General features: G+C 43.2%; 1 protein-coding gene across 1 annotated transcript in view; it reads right to left on the bottom strand.

Moving 5' to 3' along the window:
• Positions 1 to 16,000, bottom strand: part of LOC106593051 (ras-related protein Rab-37) — a 125,480-nt gene that overhangs the window by 21,320 nt on the left and 88,160 nt on the right. Inside the window, exons 6-7 of the mRNA XM_045715666.2 lie at positions 3,863 to 3,928; positions 2,758 to 2,814 (exon numbers count right to left, since the gene is read on the bottom strand). Of these exons, the coding sequence (XP_045571622.2) occupies positions 2,758 to 2,814; positions 3,863 to 3,928 (123 nt within the window). The remainder of the gene's footprint in view (positions 1 to 2,757; positions 2,815 to 3,862; positions 3,929 to 16,000) is intronic.

A 16,000-nucleotide genomic window follows, 5' to 3' on the forward strand; every position in this document is an offset into this window, starting at 1 on the left:
TACTAAATACTTTGAGCATTTGCTTTAGCCTGTCTGGAGAGTCGGATGGGCAGGGTTTGGAATTTTGGGACTTTCTTATTGGTTCCATTGCGCAAAGCAAGCTCAATCAAGCCCATCTAAACTATTTGACATGATTTCATATAGTATCTAAACCCAGGTCTGCAAGGCACCTTGATATTTATATTGTAGCCGTGTTCCACAGCAGTAGTCAGGGGGAATGAGAAAGTGTATTCACATTTCCTGCAACGTTCAAAGTCCTATTTGCACCAGTATCTGTATTCATCTGAGAGTACATCGCTGTGAAATTGAGTTAAACCAAATATTCCTCACTGTTGTATTGTATGCATATGTTAATAGAGAAAATACAAACATATGAAAAAGGAGACTAGATGTCCATCCTGTAGAAGCATGAAAGAGCCTGTAGATAATATCAAGATAGCAGGCCGTGATCCTTGGTGCTAAGATAGTGTACACAAACAGACTACATTCATGTTCTATGGTAAAGTAATATCTCATAAACCTGGCCTTTCTTCTTGATATTTATCTTTGATTTTTGCAGATGGTGCATTTTCCTCCCAATGGTGAAAATCAATATGAATTAGATCAAGGGACTGAGTCCAATAAGAGAGAGAGAGTGCTTTAGCAACATAAACATTTGTTTTCCATGCCAATAAAGCTGCTAGAATTGAATTGAGAAAGAGAGCGAGAGAAAGAGAAAGAGAGAGAGCGAGAGAGAGACAGACAGCGAGCGAATGAGAAAGAGAGAGACAGACAGAGAGAGAGAGACAGACAGAGAGCGAGATATATATACAGAGAGAGAGAGACATAGATACAGAGAGAGAGAGAGAGAGAGAGATACAGAGAGAGATACAGAGAGAGAGAGATACAGAGGAATACAGAGAGAGAGTGCGATACAGAGAGAGAGAGAGAGATACAGAGGGAGAAAGACACACAGAGAAAGAGAGATAGATACAGAGCGAGAGAGAGATACAGAGAGAAACAGAGAGAGATACAGAGCGAGAGAGAGAGAGATACAGTTGAAGTCGGAAGTTTACACACACTTAGGTTGGAGTCATTAAAACTTGTTTTTCAACCACTCCACAAATTTCTTGTTAACAAACTATAGTTTGTACATGACACAAGTAATCTTTCCAACAATTGTTTACAAACAGATTATTTGACTTATAATTCACTGTATCACAATTCCAGTGGGTCAGAAGTTGACATACACTAAGTTGACTCTGCCTTAAACAGCTTGGAAAATTCCAGAAAATGATGTCATGGCTTTAGAAGCTTCTGATAGGCTAATTGACATCATTTGAGTCAATTGGAGGTGTACCTGTGGATGTATTTCAAGGCCTACCTTCAAACTTAGTGCCTCTTTGCTTGACATCATGGGGAAATCAAAAGAAATCAGCCAAGACCTCAGAAAACAATTGTAGACCTCCACAAGTCTGGTTCATCCTTGGGAGCAATTTCCAAACACCTGAAGTTACCGCGTTCATCTGTACAAACAATAGTACGCCAGTATAAACACCATGGGACCACACAGTCATACCGCTCAGGAAGGAGACGCGTTCTGTCTCCTAGAGATTAACGTACTTTGGTGAGAAAAGTGCAAATCAATCCCAGAACAACAGCAAAGAACCTTGTGAGGATGCTGGAGGAAACAGGTACAAAAGTATCTATATCCACAGTTAAACGAGGAAGAAGCCACTGCTCCAAAACCGCCATAAAAAAGTCAGACTATGGTTTGCAACTGCACATGGGGACAAAGATCGTATTTCTGGTCTGATGAAACAAAAATAGAACTGTTTGGCCATAATGACCATCGTTATGTTTGGAGGAAAAAGGGGGAGGCTTGCAAGCTGAAGAACACCATCCCAACCGTGAAGCACAGGGGTGGCAGCATCATGTTGTGGGGGTGCTTTGCTGCAGGAGGGACTGGTGCACTTCACAAAATAGATGGCATCATGAGGCAGGAAAATTCTGTGGATATGTTGAAGCAACATCTCAAGACATCTATCAGGAAGTTAAAGCTCGATTGCAAATGGGTCTTCCAAATGGACAATGACCCCAAGCATACTTCCAAAGTTGTGGCAAAATGGCCTAAGGACAACAATGTCAAGGCTATTGGAGTGGCCGTCACAAAGCCCTGACCTCAATCCTATAGAAAATTTGTGGGCAGAACTAAAAAAGCGTGTGCGAGTAAGGAGGCCTACAAACCTGACTCAGTTACACCAGCTCTGTCAGGAGGAATGGGCCAAAATTGACCCAACTTATTGTGGGAAGCTTGTGGAAGGCTACCCGAAACACTTGACCCAAGTTTAAATTGTTTAAGGCAATGCTACCAAATACTAATTGAGTGTATGTACACTTCTGACCCACTGAGAATGTGATGAAAGAAATAAAAGCTGAAATAAAATCACTCTCTCTACTATTATTCTGACATTTCACATTCTTAAAATAAAGTGGTCATCTAACTGACCTAAGACAGGGAATTTTTACTAGGAGTAAATGTCAGGAATTGTGAAAAACTGAGTTTAAATGTATTTGGCTAAGGTGTATGTATACTTCCGACTTCAACTGTAGATACACAGAGAGAGATACAGAGAGAGAGATTCAGATATACAGAGAGAGAGATACAGAGAGAAAGAGAGAGAGAGGGAGACAGTTCATTGACTGTGGTGTCGTTCACTGCTTGAGTCAATCTGCATCTTCCTCAGTATTAATTAATTTCTTTAAAGTGACACTCACCTTGGCCAGCCTCTCTCCATCCTCTCTCTTCACCACCCTCTGCTGCGTGGCATCAGCCTGGGGAGAGATCAGAAAAAGAAAAGCGAGAGAGAGATACCGAAAGAAAGACAGAGAGAGAAAAAGAGAGAAATGAGAAAGGTAGAGATTCCCTGATACCACCGTAGCACCACCATGCATGACTAGCCTCAGTCCTCAGTCTCACTATCATCACCGCAGGGGCATTGTCTTAAAATCATATTGTTCCAGGAGGGTTACATAATGGAAAACAACACATTCCATACAGAATATGGGATCAGACCTAGAATTCTTAATGAGTCTAGATTATGTGTGAGCATTTAAATGAGGGGATGATTCCCGGTGTGTGGGGACTGTTTAGATTAGACTAAACTTCCAGATCAAGCATCTGTTCCCTGTTCTAGTAGTATATGGATGGGACTTATTTATAGTAGCAGTGATTTGTTACATCCCTCCTGCATATGTGCTGATCTGGTGTTGTGTCTGTGTTTTCATCTGGCAGCAGATGTGTCAGTGTTAGAAGCAATTCCAGTAGACTAGAGTTAACTTTATTGTTCCAATGGACACATAGTTTTGAATCAGGAAGTAGACACTGAAGTACTCATAGAACATATACAAGTGAATCCGGACGCTGGGTTACTAAGTAGGCTCAGATTGATGCTCAATGTTAAAACCAGAATGATTGCAACCTGCCTACATGTAGTTTTAGAGTACAGTAGACCAACACAGCTACTGTATTAGGTCAAAGCTGTGTGTTGGAAAACCTTGGTAGAGCATGGGTGGAGTAGGCATTGTGGTGCTCATGTGAATTTCCTTTCTTTTTGAGCTTCAGAAAAATGCATATTCTCACTTAAAAGGTAGATTGAGTGTTTAGTGTTACACTATGAGGATATACTGTGAATAGATCCTCCAACTCCTGGGCTACGTTTATACTGTACAGTTGTTTTAGTTTCTCTGTCTATTGTTTATGGCTGTTGTGTCTGTCTGTTTTCTTTGTGTATGCCCGTCGGTCTGTGTTGTGTCTGGTCCGCCGTCTGGTGTGGCTGCAGGTGTGTCCGTCTGGGTTCAGGCCTATCCAAGGAAACCTCACCTTGTTTCCCAGCAGCATCAGGACCACATCCTGCTGGGCGTAATCATGGATCTCAGTCAGCCAGGCCTGGGGTGGAGATGACAACAAGAGGAAAGACATGATAAGGAAACACTCAGGATACAGAGTGGAGAGTCACTCAGGATACAGAGAGGATAATCACTCAGGACACAGAGACAGAGAGGATAATAACTCAGGATACAGAGGAGAGACACTCAGGATACAGAGAGGAGAGACACTCAAGATACAGAGAGGAGAGACACTCAAGATACAGAGAGGAGAATCACTCAGGATACAGAGAGGAGAGACACTCAGGATACAGAGAGGAGAGACACTCAGGATACAGGGAGGATAATCACTCAAGATACAGGGAGGAGAGACACTCAGGATACAGAGAGGAGAGACACTCAGGATACAGAGAGGAGAGACACTCAGGATACAGAGAGGAGAGACACTCAGGATACAGAGAGGAGAGACACTCAGGATACAGAGAGGAGAGACACTCAGGATACAGAGAGGAGAGACACTCAGGATACAGAGAGGAGAGACACTCAGGATACAGAGAGGAGAGACACTCAGGATACAGAGAGGAGAGACACTCAGGATACAGAGAGGAGAGACACTCAGGATACAGAGAGGAGAGACACTCAGGATACAGAGAGGAGAGACACTCAGGATACAGAGAGGAGAGACACTCAGGATACAGAGAGGAGAGACACTCAGGATACAGAGTGGAGAGACACTCAGGATACAGAGAGGAGAGACACTCAGGATACAGAGAGGAGAGACACTCAGGATACAGAGTGGAGAGACACTCAGGATACAGAGAGGAGAGACACTCAGGATACAGAGAGGAGAGACACTCAGGATACAGAGAGGAGAGACACTCAGGATACAGAGAGGAGAGACACTCAGGATACAGAAACAGAGAGGAGAGAGGAGAGGCATAGACGAGACAAAGGAGAGAGACAGACAGTCAGACATTCAGAGGAAAAACAAGGACAAGTATGGAAGAAGAGATGCTCATGAGAAAGAGAGGAGTCAGACAGAGACACATATTGTCTGAGGACACAAAAGGACAAGTAGGGAGAGGGAATCCAATAAGACATAGGACAAAGGAAGAACAGAGAGGCTGTTGTAGCTGACAGATAAAAAAAGGTAGAGGAGAGATATTGAATGAAAATGATGGCCAGCACTTGCACATAAATTGTCTTGAGATCTATTACATCAGCAGAACGACTGGAGACTGCAGATACAATAAATGTACAGAAATAAACTTTATTTACAACTTTTGGCCATTTTCAAATTACTCCTGGGGTACAGCACCCACAGACTTATTTACATATCTTTGTAAGGTTAAGAAAGGTTAAGAAATCTTAAGCAAGGAGAGACAGAGGGAGAGAGACAGAGGGAGAGAGAGACAGAGGGAGAGAGAGACAGGGAGAGAGAGACAGGGAGAGAGAGACAGGGAGAGAGAGACAGAGGGAGAGAGAGACAGAGACAGAGGGAGTGTATTGGGCAGAATGAGTACAGTCCAAACAGCATCAGCAGTAATAAACCCCTCTAGAGACACGGCCTGGACAGGGCATAAGGGAAATAATAAAAAGCTTTATTACACACCAGCCCATATAATCACTGTCACCTGGCAACCCAATGCCTCATCATCACAACAACAACAGTAACACTTCTGACCACTGAGCAGCAAGAAGGCCAGGCCATACATCCATGCCATCGTTAATAGGTTTTTAAATCGACTGGGGCATAGATCCACCTCTCGCCAACATAATATCCCTCATCTCAGCTGTACTCCGTGCAGAGCACCACTATAATGATGCTTAATTGCTCCATCCCAGTGAAAAAGTCCACATAGGCTTTCTGACTGCACCGCAATCAATCCTCCTTTCTGTTTGAACATGGAGACGAGAGTCTGTTTCTCCAAGTTGGGACTCTTCTAATTACATCTGGAGATGACGTGGTAGGTGTAACGATTTAACCCCTCGGTCACATGGAGATGACCTGGTGGGTGTAACGATTTAACCCCTCGGTCACATGGAGATGACCTGGTGGGTGTAACGATTTAACCCCTCGGTCACATGGAGATGACCTGGTGGGTGTAACGATTTAACCCCTCGGTCACATGGAGATGACCTGGTGGGTGTAACGATTTAACCCCTCGGTCACATGGAAATGACCTGGTGGGTGTAACGATTTAACCCCTCGGTCACATGGAGATGACCTGGTGGGTGTAACGATTTAACCCCTCGGTCACATGGAGATGACCTGGTGGGTGTAACGATTTAACCCCTCGGTCACATGGAGATGACCTGGTGGGTGTAACGATTTAACCCCTCGGTCACATGGAGATGACCTGGTGGGTGTAACGATTTAACCCCTCGGTCACATGGAGATGACCTGGTGGGTGTAACGATTTAACCCCTCGGTCACATGGAGATGACCTGGTGGGTGTAACGATTTAACCCCTCGGTCACATGGAGATGACCTGGTGGGTGTAACGATTTAACCCCTCGGTCACATGGAGATGACCTGGTGTGTGTAACGATTTAACCCCTCGGTCACATGGAGATGACCTGGTGGGTGTAACGATTTAACCCCTCGGTCACATGGAGATGACCTGGTGGGTGTAACGATTTAACCCCTCGGTCACATGGAGATGACCTGGTGTGTGTGTGTGTGTGTGTAAGTGTGTGTTTACGTTTGTGTGTGAGGAATGGGAGAGACACCCTGTGGTAAACCCATTAGAGACCTTACAGGGAAATCGGTGATGACATCAGGTCTACTACGGTCCATGTTGAGCACATATTAGTAGGAGAAGTTAAATAATGACCTCTCTGTTAATAGCTGTGTCACATACTGATGACCTGTTAGTTAGAGGCCTATAAAGTGCTCCGGGGGATGTTTCCCCTTGGTACAGATCCAGGATCAGCTTCCCCTCCCTCTATCCTAACCTGAACCATTAGTGGGGGAAAAAAATCAGGGTCTTGGGGAAACATGACCCTTCTACCAATAAAGTCCTCTGACGTCACTGGTCATGTTGGGGGAAAAGAGACTGTTCAATCCATCCAGGCCCTATGGCAGAACGGTGCTCCAATGCTGACACTTATCCAATCAAAACATCATTAGGAGTGTGCATCTAGCGTACTGTTTGGGAGAAGAGTGGAGAATCAGGACGTAGCCTTTGCCTTAATCTGATGACACACACTAGTGTGGAGTTGTCTGGCCAACTTTTGTCCAACTGGAGGTGGAGTTTCCATCTTCAAAGCCTCTCATTCACATTCAAGCCCATCATCACCTCTGTAAGGCAATGCCCACATCTGATAGAATAAGGGATGAGGACACTCTGCAGCCAAATAACCCCCCCACCCATCTGCAGCATGTATACACCAGCCTATTGCCACATCATCCCATCCCCTCACCTGGATCAGCAGCAGAACTGGGTTCAACATGTTTGAAATACTTAAGATGTGATCGATTGAGCTTGCCTTGGCACAATTTAACCAATGGAGTAGTCCGAAAACTCCACCCACTTCAGGCAGGCTAACGCTAACTCAAAGTTTTCTAATACTATTTGAACCCAGGTCTCAGTACTCAGATCAGCTACACCTCCAAACCAAGGAAGAAACCCTGGCTCCCAGCTCTGCCCATCCAGCATCCAGCCACATCTAACAGAATGACATATGAGCCACAATAAACCTAGCGCATTTGCATTGGATGGCCACACTCAAAGCAGATGCCACTGCACAGCCACACTCTATGCTGTGCTGCTCTTTTTCAAATGTTGAAGGCCTATGTCTGGACTTGGTAAGCTTGCGTTGATGTTTTAATGTTGTACTGTGCCTTTAAACTGTGAAGCTAAAGGATAAAAGATACTTGACTTGATATCTAATCAAACTTCAAGGGATAGTTCAACCAAATGACATATTGGTTTCCTTACTCTGAATCCTGTTTTCTTTGTAATGTGGGTTCACTATCCCTTTAACTATCCGATAAACCTCAAACACATCCCACTGGGCAAAAATGGGTTGAATCAATGTTGTTTCCACATCATTTCAACTAGAGGTCGGCCGATTAATCGGAATGGCCGATTAATTAGGGCCGATTTCAAGTTTTCATAACAATCGGTAATCTGCATTTTTGGACACCGATTATGGCCGATTACATTGCACTCCACGAGGAGACTGCGTGGCAGGCTGACTACCTGTTATGCGAGTGCAGCAAGGAGCCAAGGTAAGTTGCTAGCTAGCATTAAACATATCTTATTAAAAAAAAAACAATCTTAACATAATCACTAGTTAACTACACATGGTTGATGATATTGCTAGTTTAACTAGCTTGTCCTGCGTGGGAAAAAAATCAATGTGGTGCCTGTTAATTTATCATTGAATCATAGCCTACTTTGCCAAACGGGTGATTTAATTAACAAGCGCATTCGCGAAAAAAGCACTGTCGTTGCACCTATGTGTACCTAACCCTAAACATCAATGCCTTTTTTTAAATCAATACACAAGTATATATTTTTAAACCTGCATATTTAGTTAATATTGCCTGCTAACATGAATTTCTTTTAACTAGGGAAATTGGGTCACTTCTCTTGCGTTCTGTGCAAGCAGAGTCAGGGTATATGCAGCAGTTTGGGCCGCCTGGCTCGTTCCGAACTGTGTGAAGACCATTTCTTCCTAACACAGACCGTAATTAATTTGCCAGAATTGTACATAATTATGACATAACATTGAAGGTTGTGCAATGTAACAGCAATATTTAGACTTAGGGATGCCACCCGTTAGATAAAATACAGAACGGTTCCATATTTCACTGAAATAATAAACTATTTGTTTTCGAAATGATAGTTTCCGGATTTGACCATATTAATGACCTAAGGCTTGTATTTCTGTGTGTTATTATATTATAATTAAGTCTATCATTTGATAGAGCAGTCTGACTGAGCGGTGGTAGGCAGCAGCAGGCTCGTAAGCATTCATTCAAACAGCACTTTCCTGCATTTTCCAGCAGCTCTTCGCTGTGCTTCAAGCACAGCGCTGTTTATGACTTCAAGCCTATCAACTCCTGAGATTAGGCTGGCAATACTAAAGTACCTATTAGAACATCCAATAGTCAAAGGTATATGAAATGCAAATGGTATAGAGAGAAATAGTCCTATAATAACTACAACCTAAATCTTCTTACCTGGGAATATTGAAGACTCAGGTTAAAAGGAACCACCAGCTTTCATATGTTCTGAGCAAGGAACTTAAAGTTAGCTTTTTTACATGGCACATATTGCACTTTTACTTTCTTCTCCAACACTTTGTTTTTGCATTATTTAAACCAAATTGTACATGTTTCATTATTTATTTGAGTAAATTGATTTTATTGATGTATTATATTAAGTTAAAATAAGTGTTCATTCAGTATTGTTGTAATTGTCATTATTACAAATATATGTATATAAAAAAATATAAAAACGGCTGATTAATCGGTATCGGCTTTTTTTTTGGTCCTCCAAAAATCGGTATCGGTGTTGAAAATCATAATCGGTCGACCTCTAATTTCAACCCACAAATTCTATGTGATGACATTAAATGAAAGTGGAAAACTGATTTGATTTGAAAAAAGTAATCAGTGTAAGGGAATTATGTATTTTTTTTACCCAACTTTGAACCGAAATCCAATGACATAGTGATAATTCTGGGGGGATTTCAGGTTGAATTCACGTCATTTGACAACTCAACCAAATGTAAATCAAAACTAGACGTTGAACTGACATCTGTGCCCAGTGGGATGCCATTAGTTAGTCACTCAAACAGAATAATAGTGATAAAAGGTGAAGTCATTGACTCATTAGAGCACATTGGATACCACGTCAACACTTTAATGATCCTAATGTGAGTCTGTGCGTCCTTAATAGCCAATGGGTCTCTCATAGACTCAAGTGGAGTTACTGACAAAACAACATCTCCATGCCTGTACAGGGGGGTGGGATCAGCTGTAGAAACACGGTGTGATAGTTTGATCCAAGATCTGTTTGTGTCTTGCCAACTCCTATGGTCATTGTCATGTTTGGACACAAACAGATCTGGGACCAGGCTAACTCCTCAGCCCAAATATAAGCGTTGCGTTGTCATCAGCGTCGTGTCAATGCAACCCTCTACCTCCTACACAGAGCATGTTGTTTTGAGGAATGGAAGAGTATCTTTATTTTCCCTACTGTAGTAGTCAATGTAGCTAGCTAGCTTGAGTTTCTGCTAGCTAGAAGCTTCTTGACTTCATAAATCTGAGTAAAATAGCCAGTGGTGTCTAGTGGAGGCCATATGCAACCAAAATCAACTTTATTTCTCATTATTTCAATTCACTAAATAGAATGAACCCGCGTCAGCCTTACAGCCTTTTTTTACCTCTGCGATTCTTGAGCTTGGATGCTGCCAGTGGACGTGACGCAACACGGGCAGTATAGCAGCTTTCATTGATTTCAAAGGAAGCATTCCCTCAATGGTCCGATGGCTGTAGTGTAGCATCGTAGCATACCCACAATGCCCAGTTTGAACATAAAAGGGGGGCGGAAACAAGGTGTTCAATTCACGACTGAGCAAAAACCTTCTGTGGTGTTGTGAATTTCCACTTCAGCTGTAACCAGAATTAGCATGCACTTTCAAAATCTACTTTGCAACCTCCATGTGCACGTCCCTGTGCGATGGCTGATTGTTGAATGTTCATTTTTACATAAAAGGGCAGCATTACTCAGTGCAGCATTGTGTGATGACATCCAGGAGAATAGGGTTATGATGGACTGCTATTTTAAAGGCAAAGCGTGGAATGCTCCCTCTTTCCCACTCCCTCTCTCTTCCCCTCCCTCTTCCTCCCCATTTCTCTCCCTCTCTCCCATCTTGTATTGTGTGGTTGATGGCTATTGTAAAAGGCTTTACATTAGGCCCAACATGGAGCGCTAGCCATATTTCCATTAGTATGTCTATCAATGTGCTGTTAAGCCCAGACAGTTACTACTAACTAAATCCAGATGGTTGAGTTGTCTTGCAGTACAGCCAGGTGTTTTTCATTACCAACCACCAAGGGAAGGCTTCTCTGTTTATGTTGTAATTTGTCAGTGTTGTATTTGTATAGTAATTGAGTGAGTTTGGGTCCCTCTGGTGTGTGTGTAGTGTGTGTAGTGTGCAGAGGTGTAAAGTAATTAGTAACAGAGGGTTGAATTGGTGAAAGACATGTTTTTATATGGAGGCTGAAGTATATTGAAGTCTGGCAACTTTATGGTTTATGCACTTTATTTTGTATTGCTTTTTTATTTATCAATACACTATTTGCTTTGAATGTTTAATTTATTTTCAAATGTTAATAGTATATTTTTTACAAATACTTACGTTTTTTTTAACATACAGATGTGCCTTCTTGTACTTAGTTCCTACTGTACATTAATTTCCTCACTTCCTGTAATGCATGGAAAAGATCACGTGTAAACAACATTCAGGTAACCTTACTGAAATTAGCTAATTGTCAAGGTCAATGTTTTTATTTAACTCAAATACTTTTACTCTGAGCACTTTTTCTATGAGTCGTTCCAGTAATTTTACCTCTACTTGAGTAGGATATTTCAGTACTTTTTCCAACCCTGGTAGTGTGTAGTGTGCGCCATGCATGTAGCCGTGTGTGTGTGAAAACATCTTCTAACCTCTGTAATGTATGCCTATCTGGACAGACGATGGTTGGCTATAAGAAGATGAAGACAGATAATACATGTAGTTAACACTCATACCTCCTCAGCCTGTTAGGAGAGAAGCCATCCCTTTGTCTGAGTGTTCACTATAGGAAATCAGATTTGTGTTTTAATGTTCTCAGCGCTAATGAGGTCAGGGATGTTTAGGCAGGGCTCAGTTCATTAGGCTCCAAAACAGAAGAAAACAAACTTATTGGAATACCTTGACTCATCCAATAAGAAACGCTAATTTCCGTTGCAAAGCGTTTTAAAATGTTTTCCTTTGTGTGACCTAATATACACAACCCAGGTAATAACCCAGGAGAGAGGCACCATGGGCCAAGGAAGGGAGGGGGAGACCCTGCCTCCACAACCCAGCCTCCAGGCCACCTCTTCAGGCTGATGAATGCCCTCAGAGCCTGCCTGAGAGTACACAACCTTACTCACCCAGATAAACAGGGAGGCAGATGGAGACAGAGGATGTTAGAGGGGCCATTTACTTGTGTTTACAATGTAAACCAAGGAGACATTAAAACAGTCATGTCTATGGTTGAGATCATGGTTGGGGTCAATTCAATTTCAACTCAGTCAATTCAGGAAGTAAACTGAAACCTAAATTAGGAATTTCAACTTACTTCCTTAATTGACATAATTGAGTTAAACTTGGGTCGTCTTTTTGAAGATTATAGAACAGAGTGATTCAGGGGAGTAGAGTGTGTAATACCCAATTCAGGACAGTGTACAAGGTCTCCCACAGTAAATTCGTTCCCCACTTATTTACATTCTACATGACCAACTGTCATTTACTCAATTGAGCACTTTGCTACTTATCGACTAGATGTGAGCACATGAATACAGACATGAGTAATCGGTGATGGATCAACATATTTTGATTTGAATGTTGTACTATTGATTCATTCTTGACACTTTATTGCTTGGAACTTGACTGGAAAAGACACAATGTCACATTGCTCATCGTCAACGCAACTCACTCCCTATCAGGGCAACAGAGTAACAAACTAAAACAGAACTGAGTCGTTGGCTCTCCTTAACCTTGTCTGACTAGTAAAGCACTGCATTTCCTATTGGTGCACCACAGAACAGCACAACACAGCAGAATACCATGAGGGGCCTTATTCCTAACCAGACCAGTTGAGCCAGGGGTAAATAATTGTTATTCCTCAACCTGGCATCGCCGGACATGACCAAACTGGCAACCCTGAATATGACAACCTTCATGTGTCAAAACCTGTTATTCTCCAACAAGAAAAGGTTTACTGGAATACAACTTCTCCTTCTATTGAATAGCTGAGACAAAGGACCATGGTTAGGATATACTCCAACCTGGCAACCTCGAACACAAGGACCTTCGTATCTCAGTCTCATAACAAGAAATCCAGTTTACTGGAATAAAACCTCTCCTTCTAAATCATGAGGAGCCTTACTTCTATTCCCAGACCAACTAAGCCAACGCACGGGCTATGGTTGTTGTCCAACCGGGCAACCCTGAACACAACCAACCCTCAACACAAGTATCTTTGTGTATCATAACTTGTGTATCATAACAAATTGTTATTTTCAAACCTGGCCTCCCTAAACATTTATTAAACAAGACATTTCTCCAACATGGCAACCTTGAACACACGGCCCTTCATGTCTCATAACCATTCTCCAACAATAAATCAAGTTGACTGGAACACAACCTCTCCCCTCTATTCGACAGCTTGCCTATAAATGTCCTCTGGTCCCATTTTGACTTGTAATTAACCAAAACCAGTAATTAACCATTATTGAGCTGTTTACGGCTGGTTCCCCCTCATGGGTAATTTCACCTCCAATGCCGCAACCATAATTCTTTCCAGGTGACATCTTGTCCCCATCTATCCCGGGGAACGGTAGAACAACAACATCCTTCAGCATGCGGGGGAGGATAAAGTCACTAGTGAAATGGAAAGATACACAGAGAGATTGGATATTAATACTGTCAGGCTGGAATTTAATTAAAATGGCCAAAAAACTAAATATAATTGACATATACAGTATAGGAGTTGTCAAAACAGAACAAACAGATCTGGGACTAGGCAAGAGGATGAAGACATCACAAACAGATCTGGGACCAGGCAAGAGGATGAAGACATCACAAACAGATCTGGGACTAGGCAAGAGGATGAAGACATCACAAACAGATCTGGGACCAGGCAAGAGGATGAAGACATCACAAACAGATCTGGGACTAGGCAAGAGGATGAAGACATCACAAACAGATCTGGGACCAGGCAAGAGGATGAAGACATCACAAACAGATCTGGGACCAGGCAAGAGGATGAAGACATCACAAACAGATCTGGGACCAGGCAAGAGGATGAAGACATAACAAACAGATCTGGGACCACATTTTTACATTTACATTTTAGTCATTTAGCAGACGCTCTTATCCAGAGCGACTTACAAATTGGTGCATTCACCTATAATATCCAGTGGAACAACCACTTTACAATAGTGCATCTAAATCTTTTAAGGGGGGGGTTAGAAGGATTACTTTATCCTATCCCAGGTATTCCTTGAAGAGGTGGGGTTTCAGGTGTCTCCGGAAGGTGGTGATTGACTCCGCTGTCCTGGCGTCGTGAGGGAGCTTGTTCCACCATTGGGGTGCCAGAGCAGCGAACAGTTTTGACTGGGCTGAGCGGGAACTGTGCTTCCTCAGAGGTAGGGAGGCGAGCAGGCCAGAGGTGGATGAACGGAGTGCCCTTGTTTGGGTGTAGGGCCTGATCAGAGCCTGAAGGTATGGAGGTGCCGTTCCCCTCACAGCTCCGTAGGCAAGCACCATGGTCTTGTAGCGGATGCGAGCTTCGACTGGAAGCCAGTGGAGAGAGCGGAGGAGCGGGGTGACGTGAGAGAACTTGGGAAGGTTGAACACCAGACGGGCTGCGGCGTTCTGGATGAGTTGTAGGGGTTTAATGGCACAGGCAGGGAGCCCAGCCAACAGCGAGTTGCAATAATCCAGGCAAGAGGCAAGAGGATGAAGACATCACAAACAGATCTGGGACCAGGCAAGAGGATGAAGACATCACAAACAGATCTGGGACCGGGCTAGAGGATGAAGACAGCACAAACAGATCTGGGACCAGGCTAGAGGATGAAGACAGGACAAACAGATCTGGGACCAGGCTAGAGGATGAAGACAGGACAAACAGATCTGGGACCAGGCAAGCGAATGAAGACAGCACAAACAGATCTGGGACCAGGCAAGAGGATGAAGACATCACAAACAGATCTGGGACCGGGCTAGAGGATGAAGACAGCACAAACAGATCTGGGACCAGGCTAGAGGATGAAGATACCAGTGAAAAGAGAAGCATACAGAGAGACACACAGTGGAGTTCTACTCTCGGGATGGAATGTAATTCAAAACACAGTATATGTATTCCAATCACAGAAGGACCAGGTACAGTCGTGGCCAAAAGTTTTGAGAATGACAAATATAAATTTTATATTAAGTCTACTGACTCAGTTTGTATGATGGCAATTTGCATATACTCCAGAATGTTATGAAGAGTGATCAGATGAATTGCAAAGTCCCTCTTTGCCATACAAATTAACTGAATCCCACAAAAACATTTCCACTGCATTTCAGCCCTGCCACAAAAGGACCAGCTGACATCATGTCAGTGATTCTCTCGTTAACACAGGTGTGAGTGTTGACGAGGACAAGGCTGGAGATCACTCTGTCATGGTGATTGAGTTGAAATAACAGACTGGAAGCTTCAAAAGGAGGGTGGTGCTTAGAATCATTGTTCTTCCTCTGTCAGCCATGGTTACCTGCAAGGAAACATGTGCCGTCATCATTACTTTGCACAAAAAGGGCTTCACAGGCAAGGATATTGCTGCCAGTAAGATTGCACCTAAATCAACCATTTATCGGATCATCAAGAACTTCAAGGAGAGCGGTTCAATTGTTGTGAGGAAGGCTTCAGGGTGCCCAAGAATGTCCAGCAAGCACCAGGACCGTCTCCTAAATTTGATTCAGCTGCGGGATCGGGGCACCACCGGTACAGAGCTTGCTCAGGAATGGCAGCAGGCAGGTATGAGTGCATCTGCACGCACAGTGAAGCGAAGACTTTTGGAGGATGGCCTAGTGTCAAGAAGGGCAGCAAAGAAGCCACTTCTCTCCAGGAAAAACATCAGGGACAGACTGATATTCTGCAAAAGGTACCGGGATTGGACTGCTGAGGACTGGGGTAAAGTCATTTTCTCTGATGAATCCCCTTTCCGATTGTTTGGGCATCCGGAAAAAAGCTTGTCCGGAGAAGACAAGGTGAGCGCTACCACAGTAAAGCATCCTGAGACCATTCATGTGTGGGGTTGCTTCTCAGCCAAGGGAGTGGGCTCACTCACAATTTTGCCTAAGAACACAGCCATGA

The sequence above is a fragment of the Salmo salar genome, chromosome 03 (genome assembly GCF_965601325.2).
Source record: "Salmo salar chromosome 03, fSalSal1, whole genome shotgun sequence".
NCBI lineage: Eukaryota > Metazoa > Chordata > Actinopteri > Salmoniformes > Salmonidae > Salmo > Salmo salar.